This window comes from Corvus cornix, chromosome 12, assembly GCF_000738735.6.
Source record: "Corvus cornix cornix isolate S_Up_H32 chromosome 12, ASM73873v5, whole genome shotgun sequence".
NCBI lineage: Eukaryota > Metazoa > Chordata > Aves > Passeriformes > Corvidae > Corvus > Corvus cornix.
Window position 1 is genome coordinate 8,776,460 of NC_046342.1, and position 21,020 is coordinate 8,797,479.

Sequence of the window (21,020 nt, forward strand, 5' to 3'; positions counted from 1 at the left end):
GTTGACAGCAGTTTGAGAAAGGAATGTGTGCAGTAAGATTTACTGAGTGGCTACACACTTCAGAGCTGTGGTGAACAGTGGAGCTCTGCTGTTTGGAATGAAGCAAAACCAAAGCAGCCCATGATGAATTGGTTCCTGTTCTTGCTGCAGAAAATCCAGGCCTAGAGCAGCTGGCATGGAAAGGACCATACAAGTCCTTGCTCTGGAGCCAAGGATTAAAGGCAGATCTGTCCCTTTCAGGCTTGGGGGAGTGGGCAGCAGAGGGAACTTCTCCTGCCTCGAGGTAGCTGTGCAGTGTGGTTTGGTGTCCAGGACACGTCTGTTTTGCTGGGGGTGCTCAGCTGCTGCCTGGCAGTGGTCCTGGCCCATACCAGGCTGGTTTGGCCTTTCCCATTTTTGGGATGATTTCCAGAATCTACAGAGGGTAGAGGCTCCTGAAATAACATGTGTCACAAACTTACTGGTTTTGTACTGCCAGCTCTTGACTGAATGAGGTCAGCTGCCAGTCGTGAGACAAGATTGCAGGAAACAGGCACCCAAACAACAGCCAGCTGTCAGGGCCCCACTAACCAGTGGTTTTGCTGTCATGCAGAACCTGAGTGCGGGGCTGCCCTCGGGCCAGATCTGCCACGACGAGCAGCGTCTGGAGGTGATCTTTGCAGATCTGGCCAGGCACAAGGATGATGCTCAGCAGCGCAGCTGGGCACTCTACGAAGATGAGAATGTCATCTGCTGCTACCTGGAGGAGCTGCTTCGCATCCTGGTGAGTAAATTCCTCTCTTTACAGGCAGAGCAGAGAAGACAGCCCTGGTGAAGTTCCTTTTATTGACTTCCTTCACCCCGGTGTTGCCACTGGATCTGCTGTTTCAGGGGGCAGAGGTTTCTTGTGCGTCCTTCACTGTCATTGTGAAGCCCTACCCTTCTCTGTGGGCTCTGTAGGGCTCTTGAGCTGCCTTTACTCTCCATTCTACCTTACAAAGCTGTTCTGAAAAGCGTTACTGAACTGTTCTTCATGAGAACTGTGGTATTTACCTATCAAAAGAGGATATAAACCCCCACCTCCAAAAAAACCTAACCTCCCACAGAAAACCTGGAAGTCTCTGGTGAGGGTTGTTGCACTCCTAGGCCCATTTAAAACATCTTCCACTTAAAACATCCTCCCTTGCTGGTGGGTACTTGTGGAGTGAAGCTCATTAAATGCAAAGAACATTCTTTGGTTGCCTTGAAAGTGAGCTTTAAAGCTGTTTTTGTGAGAAAGTATAAAGCATCTGACACATCTGTGCATACAGGAAAGGAACGGGCCCATAGTGAGCAGCAGTGGGATTACTGTCCCAACGCTCTCACCAGTATGTACAAGTCCGTCTGTATGTGGGGATGATGTGGGAGCTGCCCTCAGTGCAGTGACACGGTCTGTGCTAGGGGTACTGGTGTGGGCTTTGCTCTGGCACTATTTTGTAGTCCTCTCCAGTTCTGACATAAACAGAACAGGTAAATTTTCTGTAATAAATGCCAAGGTCTTTGTCACTCCATGTACAGCCTGTGCTGCCTTGCTGTGGGCCTGCAGGGCAAGGCAGAGTGGGGTTTTGTGCAACCATTTCCTCATCACTTAGGGGTGGGAGGAGATGTACTTCTCAGGATGGGAGCAGTGCTGGAGCTGCCCTGTGTAACTGTGTGATGCTCTCAATCAGGTGCTGCTCAGGTCATGTTTTAGATGTTTTCAGCCCGAGACATGCTCTGTGGCGGAGGCGTTTCTCAAGAATCCACTTTGATGCAGAATATGAAAGGTGATGGTTCTTGACCTGTTTTTGTGCTCTGCCTTCAGTTTCTTTGTGAGATGTTGGGGCTACTGACATCTGAAAGCAAGTGGACTCCCTCAAGGTCCCTGCAGCAGGCACCTTCTGCTTTGATGTGTCACTGGGTTACCTGTCCATTCCTTCTTCCAGACAGATGCAGACCCAGAAGTTTGCAAGAAAATGTGCAAGAAGAATGAGTTTGAATCTGTCCTGTCCCTCGTGGCATATTATCAGATGGTAAGGTGGCAGAATGCACCAGACCTCTCTTTTTAAGATTTCCCTGAAGATGCAAAGGAGCAGGGTTGGTATGATGAATATATATATAAGATGTTTCCCTTGGATAGGGCTGTGGTCTCACTGGAATTGCAGCATATTCCTTTCGAGTGCTGGCTAATGTCAATGCTATGCATGAAAGTTGTGTGAAAGAGCAGAGGATGCTGTAGACTTTGAAGCAGTAGCTAGCACTGGGAAGGGTAAAGCTTGCTGCTTTTACTGGTCCGTTGAGGGACAGCATTGGTATCACTGGTATCTAGAGGAAGGATTTCAGAGGATGCCTTGGGAGATCTGACAGGCTGTGATTGCTCTTCTTTTAATTGATGCAATCCTGTTCATTAGTAAATAACTTTGCTTAGGAAAGTAGGTAGTGAGTAGAAGCCTTGGGAGTGAGGAAGGAAATCAGTATTCAGAGGAAGAGATTGAAGTTTTGTCTTAAATGCCTATGATGTGTTGCTTTGCCCCCTCCTTCCTGGAATGTTCTGTTGCAGGACTCTGTGGGAGTAAAAAACTTGTCTCCATCTTGTCCCTATGTCCCCAGCTACAGCACATCAAGTCTTGTGGCATTTTGCTTTCATCTGGCACTTCTGTGTCTGAACCCAGACCTCAGCATCAGGGGTCTGTAGCATAGCTGAGAGCAGCAGGGAGGCAGGCTGGGCATAACAGAGCCTGCTGACTTTCCCTGCCTGCTCTTCTCTGACCACAATTCCAAGGAAGCCTGACCAGGTAGGGAGCAGTTGGGTGTCCTGTCCTGGCTACTGTCATGCCCAGTGCCAAGGCTTGGCTCACTTGTGTTCTCTGAAGCCTGGAGTTGTTGACTGAGGGTAGAGTATGAAGGTTACCTCAGCATCAGAGCTCCTGCACGGGAGCTGCAGGCTGAGCATCATCTTTGCTGAAATCCTTGCATGTCCCAAAACTTCCTAAAGAGAGCTTGCCAATGTTACATTGTCAGGAAACCTTAATCAGAGCAGCATTCACAAAACCTTAGTGTGCTCAGAGAATCCTGGCTACCCAGCAAATTCAGTCTCTCCGCTGGGGACAGGTATGGGTTGTTGGTGTGTTACCAGATTTAGTGGATGAAATGGGGCATCTCACATCTGTGCTCTGGCTGCCACATTGCGTCTGACCACATGTGCCAACAACCCGTAGCCAGCCCAATTGTGAACATTATTGTAAAGTGATTCCTGTGCTTGTTAAAAGCTCCTAGGTTCACTGTCACCCTGGGAAGGTCTGTGGCTTCCCAACAACAGGAACTTCTAGAAGCTGTGTCTCTGCTTCAGAGTGAGCCCTCCTCTGGGACATGGTTTGATCTAACAAATTGTTTTTGCAGGAACACAGGGTGCCACTGCGCCTGCTGCTGTTGAAGTGCTTTGGAGCCATGTGCAACCTGGATGCTGCTGTCATCTCAACGCTCGTGAATTCCGTGCTGCCGATGGAGCTGGCCCGGGACATGCAGACTCACACCCAGGGTGAGCCAGAGCTGCTGTTCCCAGGGCCCTGGGAAAGTGTCTTCCCATTACATGATTTGCAGCAGCAGCAGTGGCCCCGCACTGCCTGGCTACTCCACATGCCCAGTGCTCGGGAGGCAATGGTGTCTGGCTTTAAAGTTATTCAGGTTATTACAGCTGTGACTGAGGAATGCACAGGAAGGGATGTTTCAGTCCAACGGTGTGAGGCCCTCCAGCTATTGAACATGCCATTAAATGATCTGTGTCACTTCTTGTAGATGTCTTAAAACACGTTTTGAGTTGTACCAGTTTTGTTTTATAATGCTGACAAGAGATACCTGCTGATCTCAAGGAAGATCTCTGCAGTTTCTTATAGAGTTTTTTTCAGCTTTCTATACCAAATTTTTGTGGTGTTTCATCCTGGTGAGTGAGATGTGTGCTGGTTAAAGGCCTTCTCTCCACCACTGTGCCAAGAGAGATGGTAGTGCTGTTTTTAACATTGCAGTCCTGGTCCTCTGCAGGATAGTGCCGCAGCCCAGGTTTTCCCAGCTCTTTGCTTTCCGTACCCAGGCTTTGCCCTTATGTTCCTTCTACTTCACACACCTCTATTTGTTAGGATGACCTGTCCCTGCTACTAATAGGAATGTCCTTCATGCCCTCAGAGCTCCTGCTTAGCCCAGTGTCCTTTATCTCTGAGCAGCCAGAAGGAGATGCTGGGGAAAAGCCTAAGAGTAAGTTAAGCATGTAGTAATACTCCCCTGGCATTACCTTCCAGCTCCCCACACGTGCCTGGTCCTGCACAGTCACAGCTTTGCTCCCCATTTTGAAGCCAGGCTGTAGGCCACCACTGCTGGCAGTGGCATCTTTCTCTTAAAAGGACATTGAAAATCCATTGTCTTGTGCTAACTGTGACCCACAATTAGAGTAGCTGTTGAGTGACCACGTGGATCAAATCAGAAGAGCCTGGTGTTTGCAGCCTTGCTGCCCTGGTTGCAGTCTGTTGGTTTGTTGTGGGTGTCATGAAGCTGCAGAGGGGTATAATTTGGTGATGAGACTCTGTAGGGGTTGGCAGGTCTGCAGAGAACAGGACTGTCCCGTCCATTTCATGTGAGCTGAGTAAATGTCCTAGATGACCACTCTGAACCTGCATAGTAGACATTCCTGTCCCCAGCATCCCAGCAGAGACTGTGCCAACCTGACTGTGGTGGGCAGCATTAACAGGGCTCATCTTGTGTCTGGAAAGAGCTGTAGGAGATGAAAATCAAGCCTGTTGCAGAGGGCTTTGTTTCCTCTTAGATGCTTTGAGGTGCAGGCATTTCAAAGGTGAGGATGGTGGCATTTCAGGGCAGGGCGAAGGGCTGGTGGTGTGGCACTGCAGGTATTAGTCCTGTGCTGGCTACGCTTTCTCTTTTGTTACTGCTGCTTATAAATCCTGTGCTGTGAACTTATCACACTCTGGTTATGCATGAGAAGCATCTTCTCCAGGCTGAGGTCTTACTGCCCAAGAAACAAATGCTACTTGGTTATGGGACTGTGACTGTGCTCCTGCAGCAACATTTTTTCTGATTTTGTGCTGCCGAAAATAAACTTTATTGTGCTTCCATCATCCATTCACAAAGACTGTCTCCAAGTGAGCATCCTGTGCACCTTCCCAAACAGAGTTCTGTCTACTGGCCTGTTCCTGAGCTGCCTTTGTGCAGGCAGGGTGGGCTGGTCACACTTGCTGTTCCTTGCCTGGTTGCAGTGATGCTGTGTTTTGCCCGGGGCTGTGTCATGTCAGACAGCACAGCTGATTCAGCCTCTTGGTGGTTGTGGAGCTTTGTGCTCTGACCTGTGTGACTTCTGCACACCTCTGCTGATGTCCAGGTAGTACTGAGGCTGGAGCAGGCTTGTCTCTCAGCAAGTCTTAGCTCTGCTTTGGGGTCCTAAAAGCATGGCAGTGGAAGTGGGTGAGAAGTGGCTCTACAGTGTCCTCTGAGCTGCCAACCTGCAGCTCTGCAGCATCTCCCTTTCCCTAGCATCATGTGAAGGTGAGGGTTTTTTCCCTCCTTGCTGTAAGGTGGTCCAGTTGGAGGGTGAGAAGCTGCTCTTCCTTTGCTGACAGACCACTGTGTGGATACAGGAGCCTCACAAACTGGTGTCCTCATCCCGCGCTGCTTTCCTTGTGCTCAGCTTTGTGGTAGGCACTTGTGCAGTGGCATCTGTGCAGCATCCAGTCCTCTCAGCCTTCACAGTGGAGCTGCAGGGGGGTAACCATCCTTGGCCCAAATGTGTCTGTCCTTCAAAGGTGTTTCAGGGCATTAGTAGTTCCCTCCTGCCGTTCTGGTGCTTTACTGCTTCATGTGCTGCCAGCAAATGGCAAGCTTGTGTGAAAACATGACCTTGAATCCTAGAACGACTTGAGCTTATTTTGCTACTAAAAACTGGGGAATAGCTGATCCATGACATGCTGTGGAATAGCTAATCCCTTCTGTGGGTGACTGGAGCCAGAGCAATCAGTGCCAACACTGCACAACTGGGGAGCATGGAACTGGCTGCAGCAGCTCTGTGGGGTCCCTCCTGGTTTATTATTGAAGAGCAGCTGAGGCAGAAGCTCTGTTTGTGGATGCTGGGTGCCTTTGGTGAGAAGGACTTTACCCTTGGACTGATGCAGGCGTGTTGGCTGCTGGCCAGTTCTTCTGCAGATGTTTGGGTCTTACTGCTTCTGGACAGCTCCTTCCCTCTGCTACGGCTTGCCTGCACATCTATCCATGTTAGAATACCTTATAATAAGCCACAGCAAGACAGAGTTAGCCAGAGTAATTCCAAAGAAAACAGACAGGGATAATCCAGTCTATAATCATGACTTTCTCCCTTGTTGCAGCACAGTGTACATGCAAGCCAGCTGTCAGGCTCTTCTCCCTTCAGTCCTAGACAATTGTGCCTGCTCCCAGTGCCCACATTTCACACTGCCGTGTCTAGAAGGTGGAAGCAAGGCCTTCAAAGGCCTCAGAGAAATGCTTTTCATACATGATAGCAGTTTCGCACCACTATCTCAGTAGGCTTCAGCAACACAGGCTGGTGAGCAAACAGCTGCATCTCTCCTGCCTGTCATGGCTGCTTCAGTGATGCTTATCAGTCTGTCATCAGCAGTCCCTCTGCTTCAAGAGAGCTGCATTGATACTATTTAATTTCTTACAGCCACTGGTGCTGCTCTGTAAGGTAAAGCAAAAAAAGCTGTGTTTTGACTGACAGTTACTCTGTTCTTCAGCATGGTGAGTCTTGGAGTCTTGCCCTGCTGCATCTGGGACACTCCCAAAAACTTGTAGAGCCTGTGCAGAGTGAGTGTCCTGGGTTAATCTGGATTTGCCCCAAGTTCGGGTTTCTGGCTGGTTTCAGCATCCTTTGATTTGTTGTCTTTAGGGAAATACAACAAGGTTTGCCTCCTAATCACATAGACTGCTGTCAACCAGGATGAAGGGACATCAGTTAATGGCAGAAGGACCAAGGAGGTGTAAAACTACTCTCTTCCCTCCCATCTCTAGTCTGTTCTTCCATATTTGCTACAACCATGTTAATCACTGGCTTCTGGCTCTCACTTTATTTTATTGCTCCTGATGTGATGAGAGAAAATGTTTTGTTGATGAAGGCCTTTCTAGGAACATGAGAACAGCAGCTCCCTGTGTCTACCTCCTGCAGTATCCTGCCTCCAAGACCCAACTCCCATTGGGAGCCATGGAGGAAAGAATGAAGAAACCATGTGGTGAACAGTTTGTCAGATCCCCTTTTTTGCTGCCGTGTGCTTTGGCATCACTGTCACCTTATAGCTGAGAACTTCTTATATAAGTATGAATTATATTTAAGTCATTAAATATCCTCCCTCTCTGTTTACAGAGAGTAAACAGCAGTTTTCAGCCTTCCTTTGCTGTCACATGGTCTACAAACTCTTGTTAATGCTGTAGTATCTGGTTAAGCTGCAAATTATCTATTTTTACTCAAAGTACTTGCTGATTGAAAACCAAGGCCTCGTGTGGAGCTCTGACAGAATCCGTGTGTGCTTTGAGTAGAGAGGCTTTGCTGACAGAGCTGACTTTCCAGGGGGCAAGGGGCTGGAATGATTTAGTAGCATTTTGTTCCCCCTGTTGACAGTAAACCCGAGAGCTGTCAAATGTCCCAAGTCCTTTGGCCAAGTCCAGGAGTAGGTGGTGACAGTGAAGGCATCAGCCCTTGCAGTCAGAGCCAAACTGCAGGGTGCAGGTGCTTAGAGAGGGGCTGATTTGTGCACAAAGAAGTGAAATACCTTAAAGGGTTTGGAGGGGGCCATGGAACTGGTGTGTATTGTGCAGGGCAGCAGTATGGCCAGGAAAAGCATCATAGATTGAAGGGGCCGTTTTCTCCTGTAATGAAAAGTAGTTTTGGTCAGTTTTTCATAAATACACCTTCAGTTTCCTTGTGCCCCAGGGCTCTTTCTGGAAGATGTAGCCAAACTTTATTTAGCCAGTATGTGTGGTAACCTATATATAATAATACTCATTTTCCTATTGTCTTCAGACTTGCTGAACTGGACAGAGGCTACATTTGATGAGGGCACAGATCCTATTCCATGACTTTTTTTTGTTCTGCAAATATCTATTGAGAGATATCCATTAATTAAAATTCAGGAAAGACACTGGCAGGGGTCCTTTGGAGCATTCTCATAAAACTGCTGCCAGCAAAAATTGTGTTGGACTAGCAGGCTCTGGGATGTATCAGTGCTGGAGACGTGGCCTGGGAGGTGGGCAGATGCACAGCCTGAGCAGTGATCTGGTCTCCCCAGGGACCTTTTATACCTTCAGGCAGAGCTGAGGTAGCAAAAGTAGAGCAGTGCAGAGATGGTAACAAGCAGCATGGCTGTCTGGGGGTGGTGTTGGTTGGAACAGGCAGTATTTTGAGCTGGCCAGATGGATGCTTTTTCTGGGTTCAGTAATTACATAACTATGGGATGTGTCCTGGGACTGTGCAGGGGAGGTTTTTAATTATTCAGATCAAGTTTGCCCAGATCCTCTGAAGTAGAGGGGTAAAACATAGAGGACTCTTGTTATGATTATTTTTAAATTGCTTTGGAAACACACGGCACAGAAGGCGTGTGGTGTGCTAAAATGGGGAAAAACACCCTTACAGCTCAGTCAATACAGGAATGAGGAGCAGGCTAATCAGTGTTAAATGCCTGCATTAAATGTGTGACTTGACAGCTGCAGCCGGGGGAAGGTTTCACATCCTCAGAAGAACTAATGACAGGACCTTTGTCTTGCAGATCATCAAAAGATGTGTTACTCTGCACTGGTGCTGGCCATGATGTTCTCCATGGGGGAGCCCCTGCCATATCACCACTATGGTAAGAGTGGGTTGTGCTCATGGCAGAGCTGCTGGTGGGATGTCTGGGGCATGCTGGCAGACACAGGGAAGGGACCTTTCCTGATGGTCAAGGTGGGGGACAGCTCAGTGGAAGGCCCAGCAAGAGTAGGGTCTGTTGTTTATCAATAGAGCCTGGCAGCTGAAGCACTGGGCTGAGATGCCAGAGTTCCAAGGAGCAGCACAAATCTGGGTTAGAGCAGTGGAGGACTGAATGCCACGCTGCAGGCAACATGGATTTGCCCATCCCTGTGACTAAGTGGCATTTTGTTTTACCTCTGGCCTGTGTGAAAGCACACACCTCTTACTTGCTTTGGAGACTGTCTGCTGATGAGGCTGAGATCCCAGATCCCTGCACAAACGCCCACTAAGGCTGTCAGCTGCATCATGTGGCCTCTTTCTGGTCTCCCTTCTAGCAGGATAGTGCAGCCCTGTGTAGTTCAGGCTCTTAGGGAAAATGGAGATGATTAAGGGTATCACGGTCAATAATGAAGTGCAAATATTCTCCCTGTTTTATCCTCTGTCCTTTCATTTCAGCCAGAAAGCCCTGCCTGCTTCTTCCCAAGGCTGTGTTGTATTTGGGAAGTTCTGGGCTTAATTTTCCTGGAAATGCAGTAGAGATTTTTATAAGTATCTTGTCAGCAGCATTACCTTAACACTGGGTAAACCTGTACAAGATTTAAACTGGTGCAGTAGAGACTGGAATGAGCCTCTACACCTCCTGTTTTTCTCTCCTTGTGTAACCCTGGCAGTTATTTCCTGCAGGTGGACTTATTTGCCTGAGCTCCTGAGCTTTCCTAATAGCTAAATTGAAAACTTGGTTATTACTAATGATCTAGATTATTAGGGCTTTTTTTTTAAAGAGATTAACTAAACCAGTGGTCAAGAATACCAATCTCTTCCTGACTTGAAGCCCTCACTGGTGGCAGTGGCTCTGCAAAAAGCTACAGCAGGATTTGGTGTCTTGTTTACTCAAAAAAAATTGCCAGTTGGGGGACCAAATTTCAGCATTCCCCTGCACTGTGTCTCACACAAAGAAGCTTCAGTGGTCTGTCTAGTCCACTTGAAGAGCCCTTCATTCCCTGGAGACTGACACTAGCACTCAACTAATGGTTTTTAAGCATAAAAGCACAGAGAAGTGGCTTGGATGGTCCCTTGTTGGCTTGGTTTGTTTTCACTGTGCTGTAAATGCCCCTTTCTCCTTGTGCAGAACATCTCAACTCTCAGTTTGTGCAGTTCCTGCTGGATGTGATTGAGGACGGGCTGCCCTCGGACACCACTGACCAGCTGCCTGACTTATTTGTCAACGTCCTTCTGGCCTTCAATCTCCACATTCCAGGTTAAACTGGTGCTGCTCTGCCTTGGCAGGATTTCAGTGGTCTGGAGTGAGGGTGTGAAAAATGGGGAGGGAGAATCTTGCTGGGTCTTGATGGTGCTATAACCACCAACCAGCTCCCTTAGTCTCTGGCACTACGCTGTGTTTAAATATGGTGCAAAACCCTAGAGGAAAAAATGGTCTGAGAGCCCCTGCCCAGCAGCTCTGGCAACCCAGTGGATTTGTCACTGGACTTCCAGAGTGCCTGATCAAAGCAGTTGTTGGGCTGTACTTGCAGAGCATGAGTGGGGTTAGTTTATAGGCACAGGTGATTTGGGAGAGAAGATGCTTCAGTGGGCATTTCTTGATGCCAGTTCAGAAGAAAAGTCCTCTGCCTTCTGCAGGTCTTGGCAAAGCTTCTGCTTCCCTGTCCACACTGCCTGAAGTTCACCCAGTGCCAAGTTGTTGGGGTCAGGCCCTTCAGCATTGGCCTGAGCTGTGCTCTCCCCTGTTTGCATTGTTCTCTGTCCTCCCTGCCCTGCTGAGCTCCATGAGGACAGACAGCACATCAGGTCCCTAGGGAAGGGCATCTTCCCTCCCTCTGCCTGCACATTTTGAAGCCTGTTGGAAGATTGGAGCATAGTTCCAGGTCCTGCTAAGAGAAGCCACTCCTTAACCCAGTCTCCTGTTGCTCCAGTTGTCTTCAGTTAATTAGTTTCCCTTCATCTGCTTCATGACTTCATCCTTGACTTTTTGGAGAGAGGGGAGGATAAAGCAGCAACGATATGTCCAGTTATTTACCTGTTATTTTGGGTTGCGCTTCATTGAAATTTATGCAAAAGTTTCTAATTCCATGTGAAAGTTGATTGCACAGAGACTGATTAAGTATATCTCAGCTGCTTTCATTCACTACCCCTTCCCGCACTTGCCCATATCCTTGCTGGCTGCAGTAATTAGGCAGTAGTGCATGACAGGCAGTGTGTTTCTGGGGATTATTGCCCACCTGGGGCATAGCCAAGAGCAGTGACTTGTTCTCTGATGCTAAGAACATGGTAAATGATGTTCACGTTGCTTATTAGTGGATTGAATTTTTTATTCCTCTGTCTGAAAGATTCATCTGTCATGCAGTTTGGTGATGCAGCATTAGTTCAAAAACTCTCCTAAATGCATATTATATTGATAGCATTCAGGATTCCGAGACATTTTTCAGCCTGTGAAATACTACAGGCCACAGAGGTAGCCACACTGTGCTGTGCATGTGATTGAGTGTGCACGCTCACGCACGCACATAAGCTCTGCTAGGGTAAGTGTATTTTACAGCAAATCACCCCCAGAGCAGGCAAGGGGCCAGTTCCTAGAAGAAGTCTTCAGCCTGTACCCTTGCAGAGCACAGTGTTTAGTGCTGAGAAAAACTTTTCTCTTCTGGGATGCTCCTGGGACTCCTCTTAAGAGAGCTTGCAAGACTCTAAGTTCCAGAAGGGCACTGCTGATAGGAAGTTAGAAGGTACCAAAGAACGGAGCCCTTGGCTGCAGAGGGCTGTGAGCAGAGGTAATGTTTGACAACATAAAGCCTTTGCAAGCTATTTCCCAGCGTTTGGCTGGCAAGGTGGGAACCCACACATGAATCAGGTATACGGAGAAAGCACCAAATCCCCAGTGTTTCATGTGCTGTTTCCAGATTTATTTCACCTTCCTTCCCCCTGCCCACTCACTCTGTGGGCCTGAAGCTTTTCGTAGCCCTGATAGACTGTGGTTCCCCAAAGCTTCCCAGAGCACTGATGTGAAATAGGAGCCACCCATTATGTGTTTTTATCACCATGGTCTTCAGGAGACAAAGGGAGATGCTGAACAGGTTTCTTCCTTAGTTCCAGAACACAGTGTGATCATGACTACAATAAGCAAGCACTCCAATGTCAAGACTTTCACAGAGAAGCTGCTGCTGCTGCTGAACAGAGGAGGTGAGTGTGTGTGGCACTGTTACGTGCCTGGCAGGGGTTGCACAGAGATGCTTGGGGAGACAAGCCCCATGCTCATTAGGGGGTAGGATGTCGGGGATGCAGGTAGCTGAGGAGCGGTCAGCTCAGGCAAGACGTGCTGCTTCCTGGTGAGTTTGTGAGAGTGACAGTCTGCATTGCTGAGGATGGAGCTGCACAAGGAATGAGGTGATGGCTGATGGCATCTAGGGAGAGAGGAGTGGCTGCCATTTCCATATACTTCTGGGTCAGATCAGCTCTGTCTCAGAGCAAGGACCAGCTGCCGTGGCAAGCTCTTGTCTGGGAGGAAAGCTGGTCCTGGGCCACTTCTGTCCTTGGACAGGCAGAGGACTCGATGTGTGCTGGCACACAAACCTCTGCCCAGAGGGGGACAGATGCAGAGGGAGCTTTTGTCTTCTGAAATGCTGCTGAGAGTGGAACTTTCCATTTCTGAATTGCCAGCAGAGGGTTAGCCTTGTGTCTGCTCCAGGCATGGAGTGAAATCCAGTGCACTCGTGGAGCTGTTGCAGAGCAGATTTCTGGAACGCTGGAGATCTCCACAGGAAGAGCGGTGCCAGGTCTTTCAGCCCGTGCTGCAGGCCGCTATTGTGCTTTCTAATACCTTCTGGAGCACAGGGGCTTTGCTGCCTGAGAGAACTCATTTTGTTGAGTTGCTGGAAATAACCCATCCTGTGATGCTTGCAGCTCATCTTACTCTGGCTTTAGTTCTCTTTGGGGCTGCAAATCACTGTCTCCACACTATATCAGCTTGAGGGCAGTAGGCACCTCAATGCTCTTCTGTCTGGCCTCCTCCCAAAGCCTTTGTTTAGTCCTTTCCCTGCCAGATTCCCTGCAGGGATCACTTTTCAGTGAGGAGCTGGGAGAAGAAAGAGGGGGGCCACAACCTAATGAAGATGCTTCTCTTTTGCCCGCCTTCCTGACAACTGCTGAGGGAGCTGCCATGGCCCAGAGCCCCTCTTGGAGTCTGCAGGGATGTTTTGCAAGAGAACAGGATGCGGTGGCTCATTTAAACTTGGAAGTGTTTCTTTTCTTGCTTCTGGGATAGTACTAGCCTGGTCTCTGGTGAAAGCTTGTTTCTGGTACAGGCTCTGATGGGCTTTTCAGAGGGGTTATTGGACCCCTCTTAATAAACCAGGGAGAAAATGAGTGGTGGCTGTTGAGCAAAAACGGGAGATACTTAGAGGCGATGTGCTAATGAGCTTTCACCTGGCATGGTAGGTGAACTATAAACAGTGATTAAGGCTAATCATAACAAGTTTGGTCTCATCTTGGTAGCCTGCAGAGCTGCCATCCTGATTACACACCTTTGTGCAAGGCACTGAGGTCTTTGGGCACAAAAGTTATCCATGGGCAGGGAGTGGCTGGCCGAGGGCAGGGCAGCCTCCTCTCCAGAGCCAGAGGGTCTAATGAAGGGAAGTGCACGGAAGATGGAACAGTGGCTCAGCACAGTCTCTTCTCTCTACCTCCCCCAGATGATCCAGTTTGCATCTTCAAGCATCAGCCTCAGCCACCACACTCAGTGCTGAAGTTTCTGCAGGACATCTTTGCCAGCAAGGATACAGCCAGCATCTTCTATCACACGGACATGATGGTCCTGATAGACATCCTGGTGCGGCAGATTGCTGATCTCTCCCCTGGAGACAAGGTGCTCACAGTAACCCATGGGCACTGGGGAAGGGAGCACAGTCCCAAAGCAATGGTGTTTTTCCTGGCCCCCATGGGGCCTGCTGGTGCAGGCAAGAGTGGAGTTCTGGGGTGGGCACAACATTTCTGGGTGCTTAAATCAACCTTGGGAGCTGAGGAGAAAGGGAGGATTTATCCTGCCTGGCACACCAGCATATTTGAAGAAAGATCTGCCAGGCTTCTGGTGGTTTGCACCCTTCTGACCATGGACCTTTGGGAAGAGAGACCCTCTGTGAGTAGTAGTAGTAGGAGGACTCTCTCGCTTGGTGTTGCAAGAGGCAGGGGATGTACACGTGTTTGAGGGAAGGGGAGGAGCAGCACTCTGTTGCTGTGGGAAAAGCAGAGTTTTCCATAGTTACTAATGATACTTAAGGAAAAGCAGGTGCCTCTGGAGTTGTGCTCTGGTTGATGGTGCAGCAGCAGCTGTTCCTGTGCTCATGCTGTAATGGAGGCTGGCATACTTGTTTATCTCACTTCAAATCTTTGACGGTGCTCTGTGGTTTGTCTCCCCTCCCACTTGGCAGCTGAGGATGGAGTATCTGTCTCTGATGCACGCCATCATCCGCTCCACACCCTATCTGCAGCACCAGCACCGCCTCGCCGACCTGCAGGGCATCCTGCAGCGCATCCTGGGCGAGGAGGAGGAGGACCAGCAGTGCCAGATGGACAAACTGATCATCTTGGAGATTTACAAGGAGTTCCCAGAAATCTCTTCTGGTACCAGCTAATGCTCCTCAGCTTGGACTGGAGTTTGAACCACTTGGATCGACTATGTCTTTTGTTGACACTTTCTCCCCATTCCCTTCCAGTACAGCTCATACCTTATATCCCTCTGTGCGAGGCCTAAGGTTGGGACAGCGTTCACCGGCCCTTTGGAAGTGCCAGCAGCAGAGAGGGCATGGGGTGCCCCTGGGGCCTGGTGCCGGGGCAGGCAGAGTAGGGTGGGCGCTGGCGCGTGGTTTGCCTGCAAGACTCAGCAGGAGCTATTTGGGCAGCTGGTGTTAGTGGGAAGGGCAGAAAGCTTGTGGGGGCTTAGTAGCCAGCATGGGGGGATGTTTAGCTTGCACTGGTGTCCCGAGGTCCTGAAGAGAAAGGCCTTTGCCTTAGAGTATCACTTCTTTTCCATGTGCGTCTCTCTCCCTGCAGTGACCAAGTGGAGTCCGCTGGTGCTTGGAAGAAGCTTTTGTAACATCTGTTTTGTTTCCTGCTGCTAGTGCCAATGTGCTGCAGCCCTGCCAAGGGAAAGTAGCTGCTCGCTGTCTAACGCCTCGTCTAGTGAGCCTTTCACTCCCTCCTGGCCCTCAGCTTTGCCTCTGGGCAGCAGCCCACCTTGGGTCATGGAGGCCTTACCCCAGCAGCTGCTTTTCAATCTGCTTTCTATAGTGATGTTTAAATCTGAATTTCTTGCACACTGTGGCAGCCTAGAAGTAACAGCCACATGGGTGACACTGCCCTTAGGAAGCCCTTGGCCGGACACAGCACAAAGACGTGTCCTGCCAAGTGAAGCTGCCGCTTGCCACCTCTGTTGCAGCATTGCCCTGAGCAGAGGGGCTGCCTCTGGGCAGGCACGCTCTGTTCGTGCAGCGTGTGCATTTCTTGCCTTGAGCTTCATAGTAGCTCTGCCTCGCTGCCCTCCCTGTCCCTGTGGCAGTGCTCAGAGGCAGCGTGAGCCTGGTGTCCAGTAGCTGTTTGTGACTATGCTAAGTGTGGGGAACCCTTATTTATATTTCCTCTAGGTTTCTAGCAAACGGGATTAACCTGCTTCCCTGGTCCAGATAGTCACACACACTAACGTGGGTCTCTTAGATATTTGTGTGCGCAGTGTGGTCACTCCCTGTCCCCAGGTCTTCCTTTGCAGTAGCCAGTGTAGGAGCTGTTGGAAAGTGAAACTGGAAATACTGGGCACTGTATTTACTTTACTTTTTTTTTTTTTTTTTTTTTTGTTAGCTTGAGGGGATGGCACAAGCTCTGCAGGCCTGGACTGGCCACTGGGGCAGTGATGCTTGAGAATGGAGGGTTGGCCTGGCAGCCAAGGGGGGCAAGGAAGTCAGCCTGGGAATGCCCAAGCTTAATAACCACCCTAGTAGAAAAACCTATTTTTTCCCTGTAAAAATGTATGAATGTCAAAAGGGATCCTGTATTTTCTTAAACACTAAGTGTAACCTGCAGAAGAATAAAAATGTCTTAAACTGGACTTCTGTGAGTGTAGCCCTGCCTGCCCAATCCTGTCATGGGGGCACCAAAGCAGGCGTGGTTGGGTGCCTGCTGCCCATGGAGGCAAAGCAGTGGGTGCTGATCTCCAAATGGGGGTAATGCAGTAATTTTCCCTCACAGCTTCTGGCCTTGTTTTCTTCTACCATGTTGCTGGCTGACAAGGAAGGGTGGAGGGCAGCAGCCCTTGCTAGGGCCACAGCCATCATTCCTGGGGCCTGCCCAGCATCGCTGCTGCACATTCAGGGTTTGGCAGAGCTGGACTCACGGCTGGCTCCCCGCAAGGTGTGCGCAGCCTCAGCTGGCTCCCGGCTGCCAAGGCAGCGAGCCCGCGCAGGACGGGTTTAATGGTCTGTAGCGAGTGTAATGAATCGCGCCTTGGCTGCGGATCGGTGCTCCCAAACCTCAGCCTGCGCCTGCAGCTCTGAGGTGCCTGGGATGGCAGGGGTTCTATGGTGGGAGGACAGCAGGCACTGGGCAGAGCACTGTGTTGGCAGCAGGAAGCTGGTCTCTGCTCTTGGCTCTGTGCCAAGGGAGCCAGCCCGGCCACGGGCACAGCCCTGCCAGGGCAGGGATGTAAATGCCAGGTGCAGGCTGTGCCACTCCAAACATAGGGATAGCATCAAACACAGCTGCCTGCAGAATTGGGACCAGGGCTGCCCTTGCTCCTGCCTCTGGCCTGTCTCCAAAGTCCCCAGGTGTGTGGCCTTGAAGTGCAATTTGCACACCTGGGGGCAACCATGACACATAAGGGCTGCCAGTGCTCACTGGTGTGTCCCCCATGGTGGCTCTCCTGTGCCCCATTGCTCTGTGCAGCACATGGTTGCATGTACCTGTGAGCCAACCTTGGCTTGCTTCTGAGTGCTGCTGGGGTTTGTTGTTGGCTCATGACCTGCTGCTGTGGTGGGATGTTCATCTGGCACTTGCCCTCAGTGACGCAGCACAGGCTTTGCTGTGCCAGGCAAACCCAGCAGTAGCAGGACCTGTGGCTCTGCTTGCCACGAGCCCAGACTGCAGAGCTGGTGGCTTCCATTGGTATCTCCAAGCCACTGCTGTCCATGGGGTTGCTCACCCCGGCCCAGCTGCAGAGTAGCATAACACCCTCTGCCCCACCACCCGCAGCCAGGGCTGGGAGAGCTGGGGGGCAGCTGGCTGTGGGGTCCAGGGGGAGAGATGCAGCTGCTGCCCAGGAAAGGCCTTCACACATCACAGGGAATCAAACTGCAGCGTGTAAACTCGCTGCCCCCAGCCTGCTCAGCGGGTCCTGCTCTCCGTGTAGGTGAGACACTCGAGATTGTTTGCTGTAATAGGCCACAATTAGAGCAGTGTCTGCTCGTATTGGTGTTTTTATTGTAGTGCAACAGTGAGGGGTGTTGGGGGGTTGGTGTGGGGGGGAGTGATGCAATGCCTGTGACCTGCGCTTCTGCTTTATTGTCTGGAATGATTCAATTACAACTATTTTGTGGCAGTAATACCCTGATACTTTCCTCCTCCTCCCCTGAGCTGTCAGCTGGGTAATTAGAACAAATAAACTTGAAAGCCTTCATTACTTTTAAAAAGTGTTGCCTCTCTCCTGATTTGGTTTCCTGATGGCACATCCCCAGTTTGAGGAGGTGTGATGTATGATCCAGCTAGCATGTTCCTGTTGCACATGGGTGATGAGCTGCCCTATGATAAATGAGGTTTCTAGGGTGAGCTGTGTGCAGAGCCAGGGCTGCTCTGGCATTATCCTAACAGCACTGGGAGGGCTCAAGTGGATGCTTAAGGGTCTGGAGGGGAGAAGGTAAATCCCCCAAGAGCACAGCATGCCAAGGGCTGGTATGGCTACAGCCCTCTCAGTGCTGGTGCAGGACCACCCAAGCCAGAGGCGCTATGTGGTGGTTGAGGAGTTAATCACAGCAGATTACCCATCCTGTGGAGTTCATAAATTAACATGTTGGCTTCTCCAGGGGCTTAGACATCCACACTCGCTGGGTGTCAGCCCTGAGCATTGTGTAAGCACCAGGGGAACTTCTCTCTGGCACATGCGGAGCTGCACTGGCCACCACTTTAGGGCCTGCCTCATATTTCCCATTGCGGTCCTAAAACGTGCTCGGCACAGGCAACAGGGCAAGGACAAAGCCCTGCCTGCTCTGCCCACCCTGTGGCTTCCCCGGTGATGGCCAGGCCTTGGCTTCTGCAGGGGTGATGGGAGGGAATCACCAGCCCTGCATGAGGCTAGCCAGTGGTTTGGGGACATACTGGGCGTGCTGCAGACCCCATGTTGTTTTTCCTCAGTTTCCACCCTAGGAATGGGAGCCTGCTTGCTATCAAACCCCTGATCAGTGGGCAGCATGTACTCTTCCCAGCCCCTCATTTACACTAACAATAATTGCTAGGGGACTATCTGTCACCATTGGTGGAACCAAAGCTGGGTGAGAGCTGGTGGTAGAGTACCAGAACATGGAGCAGAGAAGCAAAGCACTGGTGGCATCAGGATTCAGCACTGTGGCAGCAGCAGCGTGTAGGATTCCACAGCCACAGCTGGAGCAGAGGGCACCACCAGGACAGTGGCAGCTGGACCTCCTTGAGGTCCCCAGACCCGCTGTGCCCTGGGGCCAGTGCATCTCCTGTGAGTCCTTCTTGCTGTACAGATGGCCTGTGCTGGCCAAAGCAGTGTGCAGCTCCCAAGCAGCCACTTGGATTTCTGCAAAGGGACAGCGGGACCTCGCCCAGCCTCGTGCTGTTTCCTGTGGGGTGGGAGTGTGTTGGAGAGAGAGCATGGCTCCTGCAGTGCTGGGAGTGGAGCTCCATCTTCAGTGTGAATCCATCCCACTATTAATTTGTGAGTTTGTTTTGGGAGCTATGTAGGGCCTACACAAGGGCTGCCAGCGATGTCTAGCCTGGCTGTGGTGTGGATATGGGGGTCCTCTTAGTCTCCAGCCTGTGCGCCCTGAACCACAGCCCATCCAGCACAGCAGCACAGGGGGCTCTTGCAGCCCCTTTGGAGTTCGGATGTGCATGGAGGCACTGTGTGTCCCATGTGTGCCTTGTCCTTCCCTACCCCTTCCTAAACTGCCCCCATCTCCCAGATTTGCTGTTTTCCTCCCTGACATGGCTCTTTACTCCCTAGCATTTGCCCCAGTGTACCCTCTCCTTCAGCAGGACATGGCCAAGGACGTCCCCCTGCTGTGGCATGTGAAACACTAATGAAGACCTAAACCCTGTTATTCCTAAGCCTGTTATGAGTTCCCGTGGATTAGGATGAGATATTAGTTGATTGAATCATACCAACAACTAAATTATGAGGCTGATGCATTAATGAATCACCATAATACAAGGGCCTCAAACTGAATTTTCCTTGGAAAAGATGTAGGATTCGTAGGGGTTTTTTTTGCATCAGGGATGCCGGAAGCAAAATCTGCAGCTTTACCCTCTGGTGATGATGCCACACCTGGTATGTGGTGGCAGCTGGGGTCTGTGTCAGGGAAGGAGAGTGGGATAGCTAAATCTGTGCCATGCGCTTGTGTGCCCATGGGTGGGGGAGCCGGCTGGCAGGGGATATGACCCCACTTGCACCGCCTGGAAGAGCGGGACATAGGAAGACTGTCTTCATGCACACGGTAAAATCCATCCCTGCCGATGCCCAACGCGGTGCCGCTTCCAGATGGACATGTGCGGGTGGAAGAGACCCGCGGGGCTGCCAGGCACGGCAGTGCCTCCTGCCTAACCGCTGGCACCTTCCTGTCTCGCCCTTGGTGCCGCAGCAGGGCAGCTGTCCCCGCGGGCTCTCCTCGGACACGGGGCACGGCCCGGCCGTGCGGCCGCTGGCAGTGCCGCAGCAGCGGGTCGGGGGGCTGCCCGCAGGTGCGTGCTGTGTGCAACGGTTGGTCCCGGGCCCCTGCGCTTTTGGCAAGGGAAGGCCTCCGGGAGCCCCTCGCCCGGTGCCGGCCGGTGCAGCCCCTCGCACAGACCCGGCCGTGGCTCACTCGCGGCCGGCCCGGGGACGCCGTGTCCCGCCACGGCGCCCGAGCCCCGCGAGGCGCGGGAGCAGCCGCCACAGCCCGCCCGGCCGCGCTTCAAGATGGCGGCGCGGGGGCGGGCGGGGGCGCGGCGGGGCGGGGCGGCGAGGAGCCATGTTGGGGCTGCGGGAGGAGGCCGCCGCCACCCCCGGCAGCAGCGGCGGCGGCGGCGCGGGGCGGTGGGGCGGGGGGCGGCCATCGCCGGCGCTACGGGGGCGGCGCCGAGCCCACCGCCGTGCGCCCGGGCCGGGCCGGGCGGCCGCCGAGGCACCATGGCGGCGGCGGAGGAGCCGGTGGCCGCCCCGAGCCGCTGCTGCTGCCGCCGCCACCGGGGGCCGCCGCCGCCGCTCCTGCTGGTGCTGCTGCCGCTCCTGCTGCTGCCCTTTGTTCCCCCCGGGCTGGGGGCCACCGCGCCGCCGCCGGGTTGGGGGCCGCCGGCCCGCCGGGGCTGTCCCGCCGCCGTGCCGTGCCGGGCGGCGGCCCGTGCCCCCGGGGCTGCCCCCGCGCCGCGCCGCCGGTCCCCGCCGCGGCTGCCCGCCCCGCGCCGCCCCGCCGCGCCCCGCTGCCCTTGTCCCGGCGCCGGCCCGGGGCGGCGGGGCCGGCGCGCAGCCCCGAACCGCCACCCGCTGTTCCCCCAGTACAACTACCAGGCGGAGGTGGCGGAGAACCAGCCGGCGGGGACGGCGGTGGTGGCGGTGGCGGCCAGGACCCCCGACGGGGGCGAGGCGGGGCGGCTGGTGTACTCCATGGACGCGCTGATGAACAGCCGCTCGCGGGATCTCTTCAGCATCGACCCGCGGGCCGGGCTCATCTCCACCACCCAGCCCCTGGACCGGGAGAGCATGGACCTGCACTACTTCCGAGTGACGGCCACTGACCACGGGGCACCCCGGCTCTCTGCCACCACCATGGTGGCCATCACTGTTGCTGAC

General features: G+C 52.3%; 2 protein-coding genes across 3 annotated transcripts in view; both read left to right on the plus strand.

Annotated features, from left to right (window-relative positions):
* The window catches only part of NCKIPSD (NCK interacting protein with SH3 domain), a 51,423-nt gene extending 35,353 nt beyond the window's left edge, over positions 1–16,070 (plus strand). For both annotated transcript variants that reach the window (XM_039558867.1, XM_039558868.1), the window contains 8 exons: positions 593–763; positions 1,944–2,030; positions 3,397–3,535; positions 8,787–8,867; positions 10,095–10,223; positions 12,065–12,157; positions 13,666–13,838; positions 14,401–16,070. In XM_039558867.1, coding sequence (XP_039414801.1) covers positions 593–763; positions 1,944–2,030; positions 3,397–3,535; positions 8,787–8,867; positions 10,095–10,223; positions 12,065–12,157; positions 13,666–13,838; positions 14,401–14,604 — 1,077 coding nt within the window. In that variant the 3' untranslated portion in view covers positions 14,605–16,070. The remainder of the gene's footprint in view (positions 1–592; positions 764–1,943; positions 2,031–3,396; positions 3,536–8,786; positions 8,868–10,094; positions 10,224–12,064; positions 12,158–13,665; positions 13,839–14,400) is intronic.
* Positions 16,071–20,652: 4,582 nt separating this feature from the next.
* CELSR3 (cadherin EGF LAG seven-pass G-type receptor 3) overlaps positions 20,653–21,020 on the plus strand; it is a 31,046-nt gene continuing 30,678 nt past the window's right edge. Inside the window, 1 exon segment of the mRNA XM_039558904.1 lies at positions 20,653–21,020. Coding sequence (XP_039414838.1) covers positions 20,835–21,020 — 186 coding nt within the window. The 5' untranslated portion in view covers positions 20,653–20,834.